Source organism: Sinocyclocheilus grahami, unplaced genomic scaffold (assembly GCF_001515645.1).
Source record: "Sinocyclocheilus grahami isolate Dianchi unplaced genomic scaffold, SAMN03320097.WGS_v1.1 scaffold56.1, whole genome shotgun sequence".
Taxonomy (NCBI): Eukaryota; Metazoa; Chordata; class Actinopteri; order Cypriniformes; family Cyprinidae; genus Sinocyclocheilus; species Sinocyclocheilus grahami.
The window spans coordinates 1,270,662-1,287,390 of record NW_015505235.1 but is presented as its reverse complement, the minus strand read 5'-3'; the positions used below and the strand labels follow the sequence as shown (position 1 = coordinate 1,287,390).

General features: G+C 32.4%; 1 protein-coding gene across 2 annotated transcripts in view; it reads left to right on the top strand.

Moving 5' to 3' along the window:
• ptprz1b (protein tyrosine phosphatase receptor type Z1b) overlaps positions 1-16,729 on the top strand; it is a 53,981-nt gene that overhangs the window by 32,361 nt on the left and 4,891 nt on the right. Inside the window, exons 8-28 of one of the 2 annotated variants that reach the window (XM_016270317.1) lie at positions 1,265-1,415; positions 2,468-2,652; positions 2,828-2,954; positions 4,249-4,301; positions 4,412-4,874; positions 6,673-7,131; positions 8,252-8,396; positions 8,719-8,810; positions 9,085-9,173; positions 10,271-10,291; positions 10,474-10,570; positions 10,667-10,749; positions 11,274-11,408; positions 11,771-11,905; positions 12,389-12,552; positions 13,846-13,981; positions 14,070-14,216; positions 14,297-14,390; positions 15,320-15,393; positions 15,472-15,600; positions 15,704-15,853. In XM_016270317.1, coding sequence (XP_016125803.1) covers positions 1,265-1,415; positions 2,468-2,652; positions 2,828-2,954; positions 4,249-4,301; positions 4,412-4,874; positions 6,673-7,131; positions 8,252-8,396; positions 8,719-8,810; positions 9,085-9,173; positions 10,271-10,291; positions 10,474-10,570; positions 10,667-10,749; positions 11,274-11,408; positions 11,771-11,905; positions 12,389-12,552; positions 13,846-13,981; positions 14,070-14,216; positions 14,297-14,390; positions 15,320-15,393; positions 15,472-15,600; positions 15,704-15,853 — 3,129 coding nt within the window. The remainder of the gene's footprint in view (positions 1-1,264; positions 1,416-2,467; positions 2,653-2,827; positions 2,955-4,248; positions 4,302-4,411; positions 4,875-6,672; positions 7,132-8,251; positions 8,397-8,718; positions 8,811-9,084; positions 9,174-10,270; positions 10,292-10,473; positions 10,571-10,666; positions 10,750-11,273; positions 11,409-11,770; positions 11,906-12,388; positions 12,553-13,845; positions 13,982-14,069; positions 14,217-14,296; positions 14,391-15,319; positions 15,394-15,471; positions 15,601-15,703; positions 15,854-16,729) is intronic. The other variant, XM_016270318.1, reaches the window with a different exon arrangement.

Genomic DNA, 16,729 nt, shown 5'->3' with positions numbered 1-16,729 from the left:
AGAAGACATTTCAACACACTTCAGCAATAAAAAAAAAGACACACAAATGTTTGTCTGGAGTAATTTTTGCTTATTAGTACGCTTGAACTGGATCATCGAAGCTCAGAAGCAAAGACATTGGTTAATAGAATGGGATTAAATACATAAAGGATATTTGTGATGTTTAACATTTAATTATTGCAGGTTTGCGTCATATTCTGAGTTGCATTATTTTTATTCATTTTGAGGAATACTGAATCGTTTTTTTTTTTTTGTGAGTGAGATGAATTAATGCATATTCATATTTATTTTAGAACTACAGTAACATCTTCTAATTTCTCTCAACATGGGGACAGGAGAGCTGTTAGTCAATAAATTGGAAAAAAAAGTAACTTGCGTTACTTATTTGAAAAAGTAACTCAGATATTCTTTTGTAAATGAAAAAGTAATGCGTTACTTTACTAGTTACTTGAAAAAAGTAATCTGATTACGTAACTTGTGTTACTTGTAATGCATTATCCCCAACACTGATAATAAGTGTGCATTTGGTCATAATGATTAGCTAACTGTACATTGTTCCTTATGTATTTGATTATTTTCTTTTATATAATTTGTTTATTTATTTATTTTCCAATATTTTATCTATGTATTATGCAAAAAAAAAATTTTATTTAAAAAATATATTTAACAAAATTTAACTTTCTTTATATATTTGGTTTATTGATTATATTTTCAATGATCTTGCTTATATTTTATGAAAAATAAAAATGTGTATATATATATATATATTAATATTTGTTTAATAATATTTTTTTACTATTTTACAAAATTTAACTGTTTAATGAATTTAGCTATTTTTTGTCTCCTTTATATATTTTATGTTTCTGGATTACATTTTCAGTGATCTATTTATCTATTTATGACCTATTTATGTTTTATGAAAAAATAAAAATGTGTAGTTTTTATTCATATTTAATATTTTATACTTTTAACACATTTTACTAAATGATGTATCTTTTTAATATATTTTATATGTATATTGAGTGTTTTTACAATTTACAATGATCCTACTGTTGAATGAAAAAATATAAGTTTATGTATTTAATTTTTATTCATTATTAAAAAAATGTAATGAAATGTAACTTATTATTATTATTATTATTATTATCTATATTCTTAATTATTTATTTAAGTTTCTATTATTGTAATGAAACTGAAAGCAAAGTCAGATCTGGATCGTCTCATGGTCATCTCCTGATTCCCGTGTATTGTTGTGTGTTTGTAGCTGGAGGTGTTCTGTGAGGTGATGACTCTACAGCAGGCCGGATACGTCATGCTGACCGACTACCTGCAGAACAACTACAGAGAACAACAGCAGCAGTTCATGGGACAAGTGTTCTCTTCCTACACCGGCACAGAGGAAGTTTCTGCTCCTAGTATGCAAACCACACACACACACACACACACACACTGTATAAAATAATGATCAGAGAGCAGCGAGAGGTCATACCTCCTCCTCTGACCGTGGACACGCATGCGTTGCGCTTTTTAAAACCCTGCAGCGAGTGTGTGTTGCTAGGTAACCCTACTTTGGCGCTTTTCCAAGAAAACAAATGCACCAATTCTTTTTCAAACAGAGCTGATCGAGAAGCAGTTTTGTAAGTTATTGCTATTCGACTGAAGTTACGGCTCCTTATTCCAACAAACTGTTCTGCAATAGCATGATATTCTCTCAGGCTCTCCATCTGAATATTCACAATATAACACACCGTCTAGTTTCTTAAATAATTAATCTTGTTTCCCTCCCAAGAAATTAGGCTAAGAATTACTTTTACTTAGTAGTTTACTTTTACTTTTAAATTTTTATTGAACAAATTAAGTAATTTTTATGAATTTAAGATGTTTTTAATATTCTTTATATATTTTGTTTATTGATTATTTTTTCAGTGATCCTATTTGTTTTATGAAAAAATATAAATGTGTATATATTTTATTTTATTTTAAAAATATTTATAGATGTATGTACAGTGTGTGTGTATATATATATATAAATATATATATATTGACATATTTTGTCAAAATGTAACTAATCTTTAATCCATTTTTACTATATTTATCATCTTTATATTTTTATTTTATTAAAAATAAAATGTCTATAAAGAATATTTTTATTTTATATTTAAAATTATTTTATAAAATGTAAAAATACTTTTAATGAGTGTTATTAAATTATATATCCTTTAAAATATTTTAATATGAATATAAAATATATACAATGATCTTATATTGTATGAAACAATTGAAATATTTTAATTTAATATTATTTAATAATATTCTATTTTACAAAATGCAACTATATGGTTTATGGATTTTATTATTATTATTAATTATAATAAATTATTTTATAGAATACATTTTTAAAGATTATATTATTGTAATGAAACTGTACACACTTGTCTGTGTAATGTGGATCTCTTGCTGTGTTCAGTGTGCAGCTCTGAACCGCAGAACATGCAGGCGGACTCTCAGAACTACACGGGTATGGTGGTGACGTGGGAAAGGCCGCGGGCCGTCTATGACACCACCATTGAGCGCTACTCCGTCACCTACCAGAGACTGCAGGGCAGAGACCCACCAAAACAGCAGTATCTCACAGACGGAGACCAGGATGTGGTGAGTGCTTTTAGACTTCAGCCATGATTAATATAACTGTGATGAGTGAAGCACAGTAGGGGCATCTCACTCAGCGCTGTAAAATGATCGCTGATAGTTCAAGGTTACACTGGTCCTGATGGTTAGAAACAGGTGTTATGGTATAGTATGGTATAGTATTATCTTGTTTTTCCAGGGGGCCATTATCCATCATCTGCTGGCGAACAGTAGCTATGTTGTCCAGGTGGTTGCGCTCTGCACCAATGGCTTGACGGGAAAAATGAGTGACCAGGTTATTGTGGACATGCCTCTTGAAGACCCTGGTAATCTCACAAAAATATCATAAATGCCTGGGTCATATTTTACACCAAAATCAAAACATATTTTAGGACAATTTAGAATGTTTAAGAAAGGATTTTGACAATTCATTTCAGTTAGGCGCATGTACAATAACATGAATCCATAATGAAAAATATGAAGTATTAATTTTTTTAAATTGTAATATGTTAGAATTTTACTTTACAAATGTGCCTTAAATAAGCATTCAATAATTATAATAAATAAACAAATAATTGATATTATTAATAAGTATTCATCATGGTAGTATTTGTTTACAGAATTTATGTATTAAATATATAATAATAATAATTATTAATGTTATTATTATTGTTATTTTTATATAAGTTTTCATAATGGTAGCAGTTGTTTACAGTTTATTTATTAATTATATAATATTAATATTAATAATATTTATTATTGTTATTATTCTTATTATATAAATATTCATCATGGTAGTATTTGTTTACAGACTTTATGTATTAAATATATAATAATAATAATAATAATAATAATAATAATTATTATTATTATTATTATATAAGTATTCGTCATGTAGCATTTGTTTACAGTATATTTATTAATTATATAAATAATAATAATAATTTTTATTATTGTTATTGTTGTTATTATTATTATTTATTATTATTGTTATTTTTATATAAGTTTTCATAATGGTAGCAGTTGTTTACAGTTTATTTATTAATTATATAATATTAATATTAATAATATTTATTATTGTTATTATTCTTATTATATAAATATTCATCATGGTAGTATTTGTTTACAGACTTTATGTATTAAATATATAATAATAATAATAATAATAATAATAATAATTATTATTATTATTATTATATAAGTATTCGTCATGTAGCATTTGTTTACAGTATATTTATTAATTATATAAATAATAATAATAATTTTTATTATTGTTATTGTTGTTATTATTATTATTATTATTATATAAATATTCTTCATGGTAGTATTTGTTTACAGAATTTATTTATGAATTATTTAAAAAACAGTCTGGTTACAATAAATATACTAATAATAATAACAACTATTATTATTATTATTATTATTATTGCATCCGGTAATTTGGGGGGGGGGGGGCTTAATTGTCATGAAATGTTAATAATTTTTGTTAAAAAAAAACGTATGCAAAATATTTCAAATATCAAAACAAAGATTTTTTGTGTGCGTGTTATTAACCCTTTTATATAGCATGAATATGAATTTCTTTGAAGTAATTTACCAATATTTTCTTTGATCTTGAAGTAAATGAGCCCGATCCCTTTGGAGATTTAACAGAATCCGAGGAATATAATGAGGTGAGATTTTTATAATCTACCTCCAGAAACAAAATCATAAATTACTGACTCATAAGTATCATGATTTTTCACGAGCGTCTTGAGTAAAACATGACATGTTTGGTTTTCAGGAAACATCTCCACCTGCTTCCAAACCTCCGCCCGGCCGAAACCTCATCCGTGATTCCGGGAGTTCCATCTCCATCACCACGGCGACGGACCAACCAGGCTTCCTGTTCCCCGTGGTCAGAACGACCCCCATTACAGTCCGCCGGAAAATGACAGAGGAGTCTTCACTATCATGGTCACCTGACCAAAACAAGAGCAGAAACGAGACCAGACGGCCACTGAACAGACTCCTTCCAGAAGACGGCGGCCAGCTTCCTCACAGCAGCATGCTGGTCACAGACGTCTACCACGAGGACAGCACCACAAAAACCACACCAGCTCAGGATCAGGACCAAGAAACCTCAACTTCAAGCAGCATCACTAAACCTGTATTAAACGCAACCGCAGCAGCTAATGCTAGCACTGGACTGGCCGTTACAGTGTCAATGAAGATCATTTCTCAGACCACTCAGCCCCTGTTTAATGGTAAGACCGGCTTTTTTGGGGTGTTTGCTCAATCAAAACCTGGCTAAATGCTACTTGCTTGCAGGGAAATTATAGACACACTGGAAAGTCTAGCAGTAGTACTTGGGTAGTTTAGTGATTTAGAGTGTTTCTTAACTTTATTCGTCTGAAGAACCGCTTCATTAACATCATCCTTGTGGTGAAAAAGAAGTACACTTTAGAATACTGAAGTGTTTGAGTGCTTATTACAGAAATAATCTATACATAAGTGTGAACAATGTATTGCATGTGAATTGCAGTTAATTTTTTTAATGCTTTAATTTAATTTAAATGCTATTAGAGTGCCTTTTTGACACGTTTAAGTAGGACTTAAATACATCTTTATATGTAATTTCATAATTACTTCATAATCCATACGTGTACTGCCGAATATGACAAGCATTTATGTTAAACTAAATATGTTTATAAATATGTTTTAAAATGTTTAATGTCCAATGAAATAATATGCATGTCTTTTATTAAAATATATTTTGCACATTTGTAATGATGAAATTGCAATTTAGTACATTGAAAATATTTTAACTTTAAACAAAACTACAGTTCAAATTATAATCAAATACTTTACATGTGCTTTAGTATGTTAGTTAATGCATCAACATAAGTGTACTAGTTTAAAGCATGACAAAAGGTTATTAAAATATAATGATTTAAAATATACTTAAAAGTAAAACTTTTTAAAAGTGTACTTGTGTGTTAAGAAACAGTCATGAAAGTGTACTTAATTTAAATGCACTTAAATGGCCTTTTATTTAACTAAAATTATATAATGTGCAAGTACAAGTTCTTTAAAAAGATTTGAAGTACACTACAACAGGTGCAATTAAGTGCACTTCTTTTTCACAAAGGAAAAACCAGAAACGCATTAATTTTGATATCATTTAGCATTACCAGTATTACAATAATTCGCTTTTAAGCTACAAACCATTGATACTGAGGGTATAGAAATAAAAAAATAATAAAAAAGTCACTTTTTATGGTGAAATTTAACTACTAAAGAAGCTCAACAAGTATGCATGTAGAATTATCACCTGCAAGCAAATGCAATCTCATGTAGGTTACAAAAAAATTACAGGTTTAAACTGTCTTTCCGAATCTGCAACTCCTGGTTGGGAATTACTGTTTTAAAGGGACAGTTCACCCAAAAATGAAACTTCTGTCATCATTTACTCACCCTCAAGTTGATCCAAACCTGTATGAGTTTCTTTCTTTTGCCGAACACAAAAGATAATTTGAAGAATGTTGGCAACCAAACAGTTGACGGTAGCCATTGACTTCCATAGTATGGAGAAAAATACTATGGAAGTCAATGGCTACCGTCAAACATTTGGTTACCCACATTCTTGAAAGTATCTTATTTTGTGTTCAGCATAAGAAAGAAACTCACACAGGTTATACAGGTCATGCATGATCTATCCCTTTAAACTTTCAGAAACACTCAAGGTAATGGTGGTGCAATTGTTACTGTATTTATGGAATAAAAACTTAATTGCCGTCTTGTGCCACAAATCCTCAAGATTTTAATGCACCTGCTGGACTCTCTCTTCTCGGCTGGTTTTCTCACTCTTCAGATGTTGAAAGCGGTGGTGGTTCTTCTCTTGCTCCTGTGCTTCTTTATCTTTGCGTATTGGCTTTAGGTATTGCAAGATAAATGTAGATTAATTTGGCTGGTTTTGATACTTCCAAACGCTTCTTTCCTCCGCCATAAACGGTTCTTTAGCAGAGATTTGAAGTCTTAACTCTCCAGACGTGTTTGTTACAGCCACATCATTCAATAATCAAAGGGTAGCGATGGTTCACGAAGCCTCAGATCTCTATGAATCCTCAGCCACTCTTTTGGAGGAGGGCTCTGCTCAGCTTCCTTCTTCAGGAGAGTTTAGCGGATCGGGGTCCGCGATCTTCCTGGAGGAGCTCGACCGGGAATGGGAGCTCGACCAAACCCGGTCGGCTCTCAAAGACTCCCATCTGAGCTTCAGCGGTAGATCTGAAGATGAAAACCGAGAGGGACTGTCCTCTACTTTCTACTTTGAGAGCGAGCGAGAGGCGGCCACCACCGGAGAGCCAGAGAACCGGGTGTTTCTGTCATGGGTGACCTGGTCAGCTGAGTCTGACTCTGGCTCTGGTCAAGGAGGGTCAGTGAGCTCTCAGAGCGATGATATTCCCATACAGCTCGTAATTCCTCAACTCACTATCCGAGAGTCAGAGGAAGACCAGAACGCAGGTAAAACTCGCACGTGACGTCAAAACAACATTTGGAGAGTGAAAAACATGACGACTTGTGTAATTCTTGATCATTTCACTGGGGTTTGATTCACAAAAATGGTAATAACACTGCAAAAAAGTATTTTCTTAGTAATTTTGACATCTCTAAACATTCTTAAATCAAAATTAATTTATTTGAGAAGCAAAATTATAAGTCTTGTTTTAAGGTTATAAGTTTTTATATTATTTATATATATATATATATATCTCTTATAAAAAATAAAGTGAGATTAAATCAGGGTTGTTATTATTAACCAAAACTAACTTTAACTTAAATAACTAAAATATTAACTGAAATAAAATAATTTTTTAAAATATTTTATTTTATTTCAGCTAGTTGTGAAGGCAACATTTCTCATTTTCACTTCGTATAACTTGATGTACTAAAATATCAATCAATTAATCAATAAATAAAATTTAAATTAAATAAAAATGAATAAAATCTATATATAGGCATATTAAAAAACAAATAAAAATGACAAAAATGGAAAATAAAAACCAATTTAAAACATAAAAAAATAATAGTATCTCATTGGTACTAAAATAACACTTAAAACAAAAATAATAATAATAATAATGGGTATATATGTGTGTATATATATATATATATATATATATATATATTCCAACTTAATTCATAGGAAGACAAATTTTATTTCTCTTAGCCCATTGGCAGATATTTGTCATTGATTTGTTATTTGTTATTCAAGTATAAACTTAGTTTTTTTTTCCAGAAAACAATACTTTATATCTTATGTCATTTTGCTTCTCACGTAAATATGTTTTGATTGAAGACTATTTAGATATTTTACTGAAAAACAAGACAAACATTCTTGCTTTGAAAATAATTTTTGCAGTGCACAGATTTGCAAAATGATTTAAGATTAGAAAATATTGCAGTCAGTGTGGGTTTTTATTGAGGTGAAGCACATTAAATGCTTTTACGCCTCTTGATGAGCTAGCTGTTGGATTCTTTGTGTTTTTGTAGCTCCTTGAATGTGCCGAATAATGTGTTTATCAGTGAGATCATTGATTAATGGATGGGTTAAGGACAGTTTTGCTCCTGTTTCCCTGATCAGAGGCGAGTAACAGCAGTCCGGAGTCTCGTGTCGGGATGGTGGGAGGCACAGAGAAGGAGAAGAGGACGGTTGTTCCTCTGGCTGTGGTTTCCACTCTCACTGTCCTGTGTCTGCTGGTGCTGGTGGGGATTCTCATCTACTGGAGGTATAAGATCTTCACACACACACCAGTATGTCAGTGTTTGCTTTCAGATTACATGTGCATGGACATGCTTTCCCGAGTTTTCAGGAGAACATGTCCAGGTCACATTTAACCCAAAATGAAAAGAAAAAAAAATTATGTCAAGAAATGTTTTGGAGCATTTGATGACAGTCAGGCACATTCCCCACATTTCTCACTGCTGTGTGTGTGCTTTTTACTTGTGAGTTGTGGTTTTTGGTCCCTTTATTTGGATTAAATTTTCTCTCATTTTTTACTCTCATAATGTAAAAAGCATATATTTTAATGTTCCATCTTTATCTTACAGAAGGTGCTCTCAAACGGCACAGTTTTATGTAGAGGACAACATTTCAGGCCGAGCCATATCGGCTCCATCAACACCTCTTCTTCTGCCTACCGGTAACAAAAGCTACTCGGATCAAAAATCCATCCGTCCGTCCGTCCCCTTGCCATTTTTGTTTGTTTTAATATCAGTTTTAATAATTTGTTTATTTATTTGTTTGTCTATTTTCATGTCTTGACATTCATTCGTTCATTCATTCATTTTATGCCTTGTCATTTATTTATTTTTATATATATTATGGCATTACATTTATTTATTTATTGTATTTATTTATTTCATGTCTTATCTATTTATTATTTGTTTCTAAATCTTTTTTTTTCTATTTGTCAGCAGAGGACAATGAAGCTCTCCCCGTAAAGGAATTCGTAAAACACGTTGCTGATCTTCACACGAATCACACGTTCTCCAAAGAATTTGAGGTACTTGTGATTTTTATCACTTCTTACTCAGTTTTTTTACATTTCTTGATACGTAAACTTAAAGGTGGGGTAAGCGATTTTTCAAAAACACTTTAGAAAACTGATTCGGGCTGAATAGCAATACAAACTTGTAGCCAAGCAGCATTAAGGGGGCGTGTCTACTCGTGATGTGGAGGAGAGAGCGTTCAGTGCATGGGACGGACATTAGCCGAGCCGAGCGACAGAAAGATAGAGATGGTGGATAAAAAACTAAAGAGGAAAACGTGTGCGAAACAAAAGAAGGTTTACGGCAATAAGGCAAGAAGTAGGACCCGTGTAAATATCAGATCAGATTTCCAGCGCTGGAGAGAACTCAAGGAGCGGAAGGCCTGCGAGCGGACACCGAGGTTGCTTTGTTTCTTCTCGATAGGCGAGTAACACCAGGTCTGTGCCGCAACAGCTAAAGTCTGTCTAGTACACTGGACGCGACAAAGCGACCGTTGAAAATCATTTGAAATTTGTGTCAATACGTCATAAATTGAACGCAGCAGCAGTTTTCTGTCGGGGATTTGTAATGTCGTGCCGTGCCGCATCCAGTGTAGACCATAGATATGTAGACAGCATCACTGATTATAATGAGTTCTATAGTATTTTGTCGCGCCGCGCCACTCGCTTCCGGTGTAGACACAGTGTAACATTGGTTTTGCTTTGTTTCACAGAACTAATCGTTGCCTGGGTTGCGTATGCATGTGAGGGACGGCGATATCAAAATAGGGGCGAGACCCTTTCGGGGTAGGGGCGTGTTTGTTTTAGTGATTTCAAATGTCAACATTGACTACCAGAAATCGCTTACCCCACCTTTAAACATTGTACCTTATTATGCAATAAAAACATATCAAATAGTGCATTAATGTCATAATTTCATGATTATGAGTGCAACGGGGCAGCATGTAAAGGGTGATGTACAGGCGTCTGCATGGACACCCACACAGAGTCTAAACCCATCTGTAGCATGAACACACATGCAAATGTGCCTCATGTACCTGCACTGGCACCTCTCCTGTTTGTCCTGGACTTTCATTGTGCTTTTTCTGCATTCTCACCCCCTCCCTTATTAGATCTTGAAAGAGTCTTACGAGGTAAGACACATCTCCCTTTGTTTCAGTGTTTCTTGTTACTTGTTCTTTTGCATTGTTGTTATTCTTCTGTTGTTAACCATGCTCTTTGCATGGTTAGTATGCATGAAAAAGTGTAACAGTTTGGTAATGGTTATGATTTGAGTTATGATTTTGTCAGTGATGGGATGAAACGTTTCTTCTAGGAGATTCAGGGCTGTACGGCGGACATCGGCATCACTGCGGACAGCTCCAACCATCCAGACAATAAGAGCAAGAACAGATACATTAACATCCTGGCCTGTATGAGATGTTATATCACTCATCCATAACAATATAAGAGGTGTACATGCATTTATAAATAAAAAACATGACTAATACGTTTTTTTGTACTCTCAGATGATCACAGTAGAGTTAAACTCTCGCAAAACTCTGACAAAGATGGAAAGACGGGGGACTACATTAATGCCAACTATGTGGATGTAAGTGTAAATTTTACACTAAATTTTAAATGCTGTAATGATAAAACATAATTGTTTTTGCAACATGCCTGATGGGCAATATACTGTGTATATATACTACCATTCAAACGTTTGAGGTCGGTAAGTATTTAATGTTTTTTTAAGCATCTTCTGCTCACCAAAGTACAGTAAAATCATTAAAATTGTGAACAATTATTACAATTCAAAATAACAATTTTCTATTTGAATATGTAGTAAAATATAATTTATTCCTGTGATGTCAAGCTGAATTTTCAGCATCATTACTCCAGTCTTCAGTGTCACATGATCCTTCAGAAATCATTCTAATATGCTGATTTGCTCAAGAAACATTTCTTATTATTGTTGAAAACAGTTGTGCTACTTCATATTTATATGCAAGAAAAATGGACACAATTATCAACCGATGCAATCTCACAATTGCGAGATGTTTGCTTTATTAGATGTTAGTCTGTCATTAGTGTTGGTAGAAATGATCATGGTCTGATTGTAATGATTATCTTAAGGGCTACAATCAGCCGAAAGCATATATAGCCGCCCAGGGTCCGCTGAAGGGCAGTCTGGAAGACTTCTGGACGATGATATGGGAGCAGAACGTTGGTGTGATCGTCATGATCACTAACCTGGTGGAGAAGGGCCGGGTAATGCTTTTATCACTCTTAGATTAGATCATTTGGTTACACTCTTAAAAATAAACATTTCAAAAGGGGGTTTTCAAAGCAATGCGACTGAAGAACCATTTTTGGTTCCCCAAAGAACCTTTCAGTGAAAAGTTCTCAAAAGAACCAATTTTTTTTCTTAGTGTGAAGAACATTTTAAAAGCCTAAAGAACCTTTTTCTACTATATAGAAAGTTCCATGGATGGTAAAGGTTCTTCGTGGAACCATCAATGTCAATAAAGAGTGTAATGAAATACATGCAAAATTTGATATAAAACAACAAAAAAAAGTGGTCAGATGAGATTCCTAATTATATGTATATGGTGTGTGTGTGTGTCAAACAGAGAAAATGTGATCAGTATTGGCCCTTGGAGAATCAGGAGGACTATGGATGCTTCCTAGTCACGCTAAAGAGCACCAAAACTCTTGCCTACTACACGCAGAGGACGTTCATCTTGAGGAACGTTAATGTCAAGAAGGTCAGTAACTAGGCCTATGCCACAAACCCTTGAGGATATTCCCAGCTAATAAAGAACGTTCTCAGAAGGTTCTGGCAAGTTATGAACAAATGTTCTTCTAGTATCGTTAATAGAGTTATCTTCTCTTTACTTATATTCCAAAAACATTAGCGCAAAAAAAGGTATTTATACATAGTTTGTTTTATTTCTGAAATAATTTAGTTGGATGTTCATCAAACGTTTTTTAAATGTTTCTATTGTTGCAGAATGTTCAGAGAACATTCAAAAGCAACGTTATAAAATGGAATGTTCCTTTAATGTTGCTAAGCAAAACAAAGTTTTTAAAACATTTTAAAAACTGGACATTTTGAATGTTCAGAGAACATTCAGAAATAATGTTTTAATGACTTAATGGAAATATTAGAAAAATGTTCTTTAGAACATATTTTTTTGTTAGTTGGGTTGTCTGTTTTCAACACTTTTCACTGTCTTTTCTCCCGCCAGGGCTCACAGAAGGGCCGCAGTCAGGAGAGGACGGTGCTTCACTTCCATTACACTCAGTGGCCTGACATGGGCGTCCCAGAATACACTCTGCCCCTGCTGTCGTTTGTGCGAGCGTCCTCGCAGGCCAGGACGAATGATACGGGGCCTGTGGTGGTGCACTGCAGGTAGACATCAGTATAAAGTTATAAAGCATAAAGTAATTATGGTGAAGTCATTATGGTCATCGATTTGACTGCACTGACTCTATTGGAAGAGAACAAAACCTGAACTAAACTGAGCTGGATAATGACAACATTTTCTCCTGTCATACTGACTTCTGTCAATAATTAGTTTCATAATTGATGAACATTGACACTGTTGAAGCTTGTTTCGAAGTAAGAATTGCGAGATGGAAGCTCAGAATTCCAAGAATAATGTAAACTCAGAATTCCAAGAAAACAGTAAGACTTGCGAGATGTAAACTCAGAATTCCAAGAAAACAGTAAGACTTGCGAGATGTAAACTCAGAATTCCAAGAAAATAGTAAGAATTGTGAGATGGAAACTCAAATTCCGAGAAAAAAGTATGAATTGCGAGATGGAAGCTCAGAATTCCAAGAATAATGTAAACTCAGAATTCCAAGAAAACAGTAAGAATTGCGAGATATAAACTTAGAATTCCAAGAAAATAGTAAGAATTGTGAGATGGAAACTCAAATTCCGAGAAAAAAGTATGAATTGCGAGATGGAAGCTCAGAATTCCAAGAATAATGTAAACTCAGAATTCCAAGAAAACAGTAAGAATTGCGAGATATAAACTTAGAATTCCAAGAAAAAAGTAAGAATTGTGAGATGGAAACTCAAAATTCAGAGAAAAAAGTATGAATTGCGAGATGGAAGCTCAGAATTCCCAGAATAATGTAAACTCAGAATTCCAAGAAAAAAGCAAGAATTGCGAGATGGAAGCTCAGAATTCCAAGAATAATGTAAACTCAGAATTCCAAGAAAACAGTAAGACTTGCGAAATGTAAACTCAGAATTCCAAGAAAAAAAGTAAGAATTGTGAGATAGAAACTCAGAATTCCAAGAAAAAAGTAAGAATTGTGAGATGGAAGCTCAGAATTCCAAGAAAACAGTAAGAATAGCGAGATGTAAACTCAGAATTCCGAGAAAAAAATTAGGAAACATGACACGTAAACTCAAAATTCCAAGAAAAAAAAGTAAGAATTGCGGGATGGAAACTCAGAATTCCGAATTGCAAGATGTAAATTTGAGTTATTTAACTAATTTTAATTAATACTGAATCAAATGAAGTTGAATAAGGACACTATTCTTCTTTTAGAGCTGTTTTACTGCTGAAATAGTATTAAATACAGCGCCATATAAATAAAGGTCACTTGACTTGAATTGAAGTAAGAATTTATAATGGCGACATTCATCAAGATGTCATTTTAACATGTTTGAATGTGTGATTTTTAGTGCCGGTGTGGGAAGAACAGGAACCTACATTGTGATCGACAGCATGCTGAAGCAGATAAAGGAGGAAAGTACAGTGAACATCATGGGATTCCTCAAACACATTCGGACCCAGAGGAACTATCTGGTGCAGACTGAGGTTTGCCAACATATATTATTTCAAAACATACCTTAGGTTGTCACGTCACACGCAACATAAAACATCCATCATATTTGTGTGCGAGCAGGAGCAGTACGTCTTCATCCATGATGCTCTAGTGGAGGCCATCAGGAGTAAAGAGACTCTGGTCTCATCCAGTCACATTCACACATACGTGTCTGATCTCCTCACACCAGGACCTACAGGAAAGACCCGCCTGGAGAAACAGTTTAAGGTGAGACCTTTGTTTTTGTGATTCCACCTTAATCATTATTACGCTGAGCAATTCATTGATCTTTCCTTTTGTTCCTGTAGCTGGTCAGTCAGAGCTGTGCGAAACAGAGCGATTACACAGTGGCTTTGACGGAGTGCAACGCATCTAAAAACAAGACGTCTTGTCTTATGCCTGGTGAGTCTGCAATATAAATTGTATAATATTTATTTATCATAAATATATCATATAATATCTATTTATATATAACTATATTGTATACAAAGAGAAATGGTAACCTTTTGCTTTGAATAAAAGCATCCCCCAAAAGCATAAAAATATAAAATGTAACTTGTTTTTATCAATAATTTTAAATATTAAAAATAAATGAACTATTTATTATAAATCTTTATTATTTATTAATTTATCATGTATTTATATACATATATAAATATATACTTTATATAATTATTTTTTATTTATTTAAAATATAATTGATTGGTTATTTTTGTTATTCATTATAAATATTGATATTATTTATTAATATAATTATTTATATACATACACAAATGTATAAAAATGAAAGGGCAACCTGTTTGTTTGTTTGTTTATTTATAATATTCTTTATTATAAATATATACAGTAATATATATTTTTTATAATATTATACATTTATATAGTATTACAGAAATATATAGATTAATATAATATAGAAACTCAAAAGGCAACCTGCTTTTTATGTAAATGTATTTAAAATGTATTTTTTATTTACTTATGTATTTATTTTATATAGACATTTATATATAAATATTCAGTATTATTTATTAATATGCCACATTTATTTATATACATAAATATATAAAAAGAGAAGGGGTAACTGTTTTAAAATAATCATATTCAGTTATTTTCAAATGTTTATAAATATTCAATATTTGTTATATCTATTTGTATTATTTTTAAAATATCATATTTATTCATATACATACATAAATGCAATATATAAGATGCTTTCCTGGTTCCTTCCAAAAATTATATTCAGATTGTGATCAGAATATATTCAAGATCTTTAGTTTTGTGAACCGTAATGGCTGATTTTCATCCTCACATGTGTTCCATCTGCGCTTCAGTGGAGAGGTCAAGGGTCAGTCTGTCTACAGGACCTGGAGAATCATCAGACTACATCAATGCCTCTTATTTAATGGTGAGACACTTGTTCTCATGCTCCTGTTTAGATTCTTAAGTAATATGGTGTGATTCAACGAGTCTGTGCCGTTTACAGGGCTACCATCAGAGCCGTGAGTTCATCGTTACCCAGAATCCTCTGCCAAACACCACACAGGACTTCTGGAGGATGATCTGGGATCACAACGCACAGATCATAGTTTCTCTGCCAGATACACAGAGCACGGTGAGTCTCTCTCACACACACACACACACACACACACAAACACACACATTTCTGCACACATCCGCATGTAATAACTGAGGCCTGTTGTTTCTGACCGTCACAGAGCAGAGAAGGAGAGTGTGTGTACTGGCCCTCTAAAGATCAGCCAATCAGCTGCGAGACCTTCACTGTGACCTTCAGGGGTGAGGACAAACTGTGCCTGTCCAATGAGGAGTCACTCGTGGCACAGGACTTCATTTTGGAGGCCCTGAAGGTGAATAAAACTTATTTCATTTATAAAGCCAGAACTTAGTATTTGCAGCTGCTCAGGGTGAATCTCACAAAACCTGTCAAGAACATGCTTGGGTAATATTTCACCCCACAATCAACAGGATTATATATATTTACAGAATATATATATATATATATATACTGCATAAAAATGAATTTATTGACATATTTTAGTGTCATTTGATTTTTTTTTCATTGTGATGTTATTTTTATGATAATTAAACATTTTACAACTCAATACAGGAAAATAAATAAATGGCAGTTGCTGTGCTGCCTTTATTTTAAATAAACATATTTTAGTACAGTAGTTTTTACTATATTACAGCAATGAGAATCTAATGAAAAGAATGATTGAAAATATAAGAAAGAACTTAAGTAAAACATATGGACATATTACAGTACAAATGACAATTTATAATATTCTAAAAGATTAATTTATAAAATTATTTCTATAATTATTGTTTACAATATTTTTAATTTATAATATTATAAAAGAATATTTAAATCATAATATTATTGTATAATATTGTATAATGTAATTTAATATGTAAATGTAAAAGAATCAGTAAAAACTTACTAAATAAATAAATAGTAATAGTATTTGCACTGCCTTTATTTTAAATAGAAATGTTTAATTACTGTAAATTTTACTATATTACAATATCGAAATGCTAATGAGAATCACTTAAAAAATTTAAGAAAATACTTAAGTAAAACATCTGGACACATAACCGCAATGACAATTTATAATATTGCAAAATATTAATTTACAATATTATTTATAATTATTATTAAACTATTCTTTATAATATTATAAAGTCATAATAATTAGTATTATTTAAATATTACTGTGTAATAA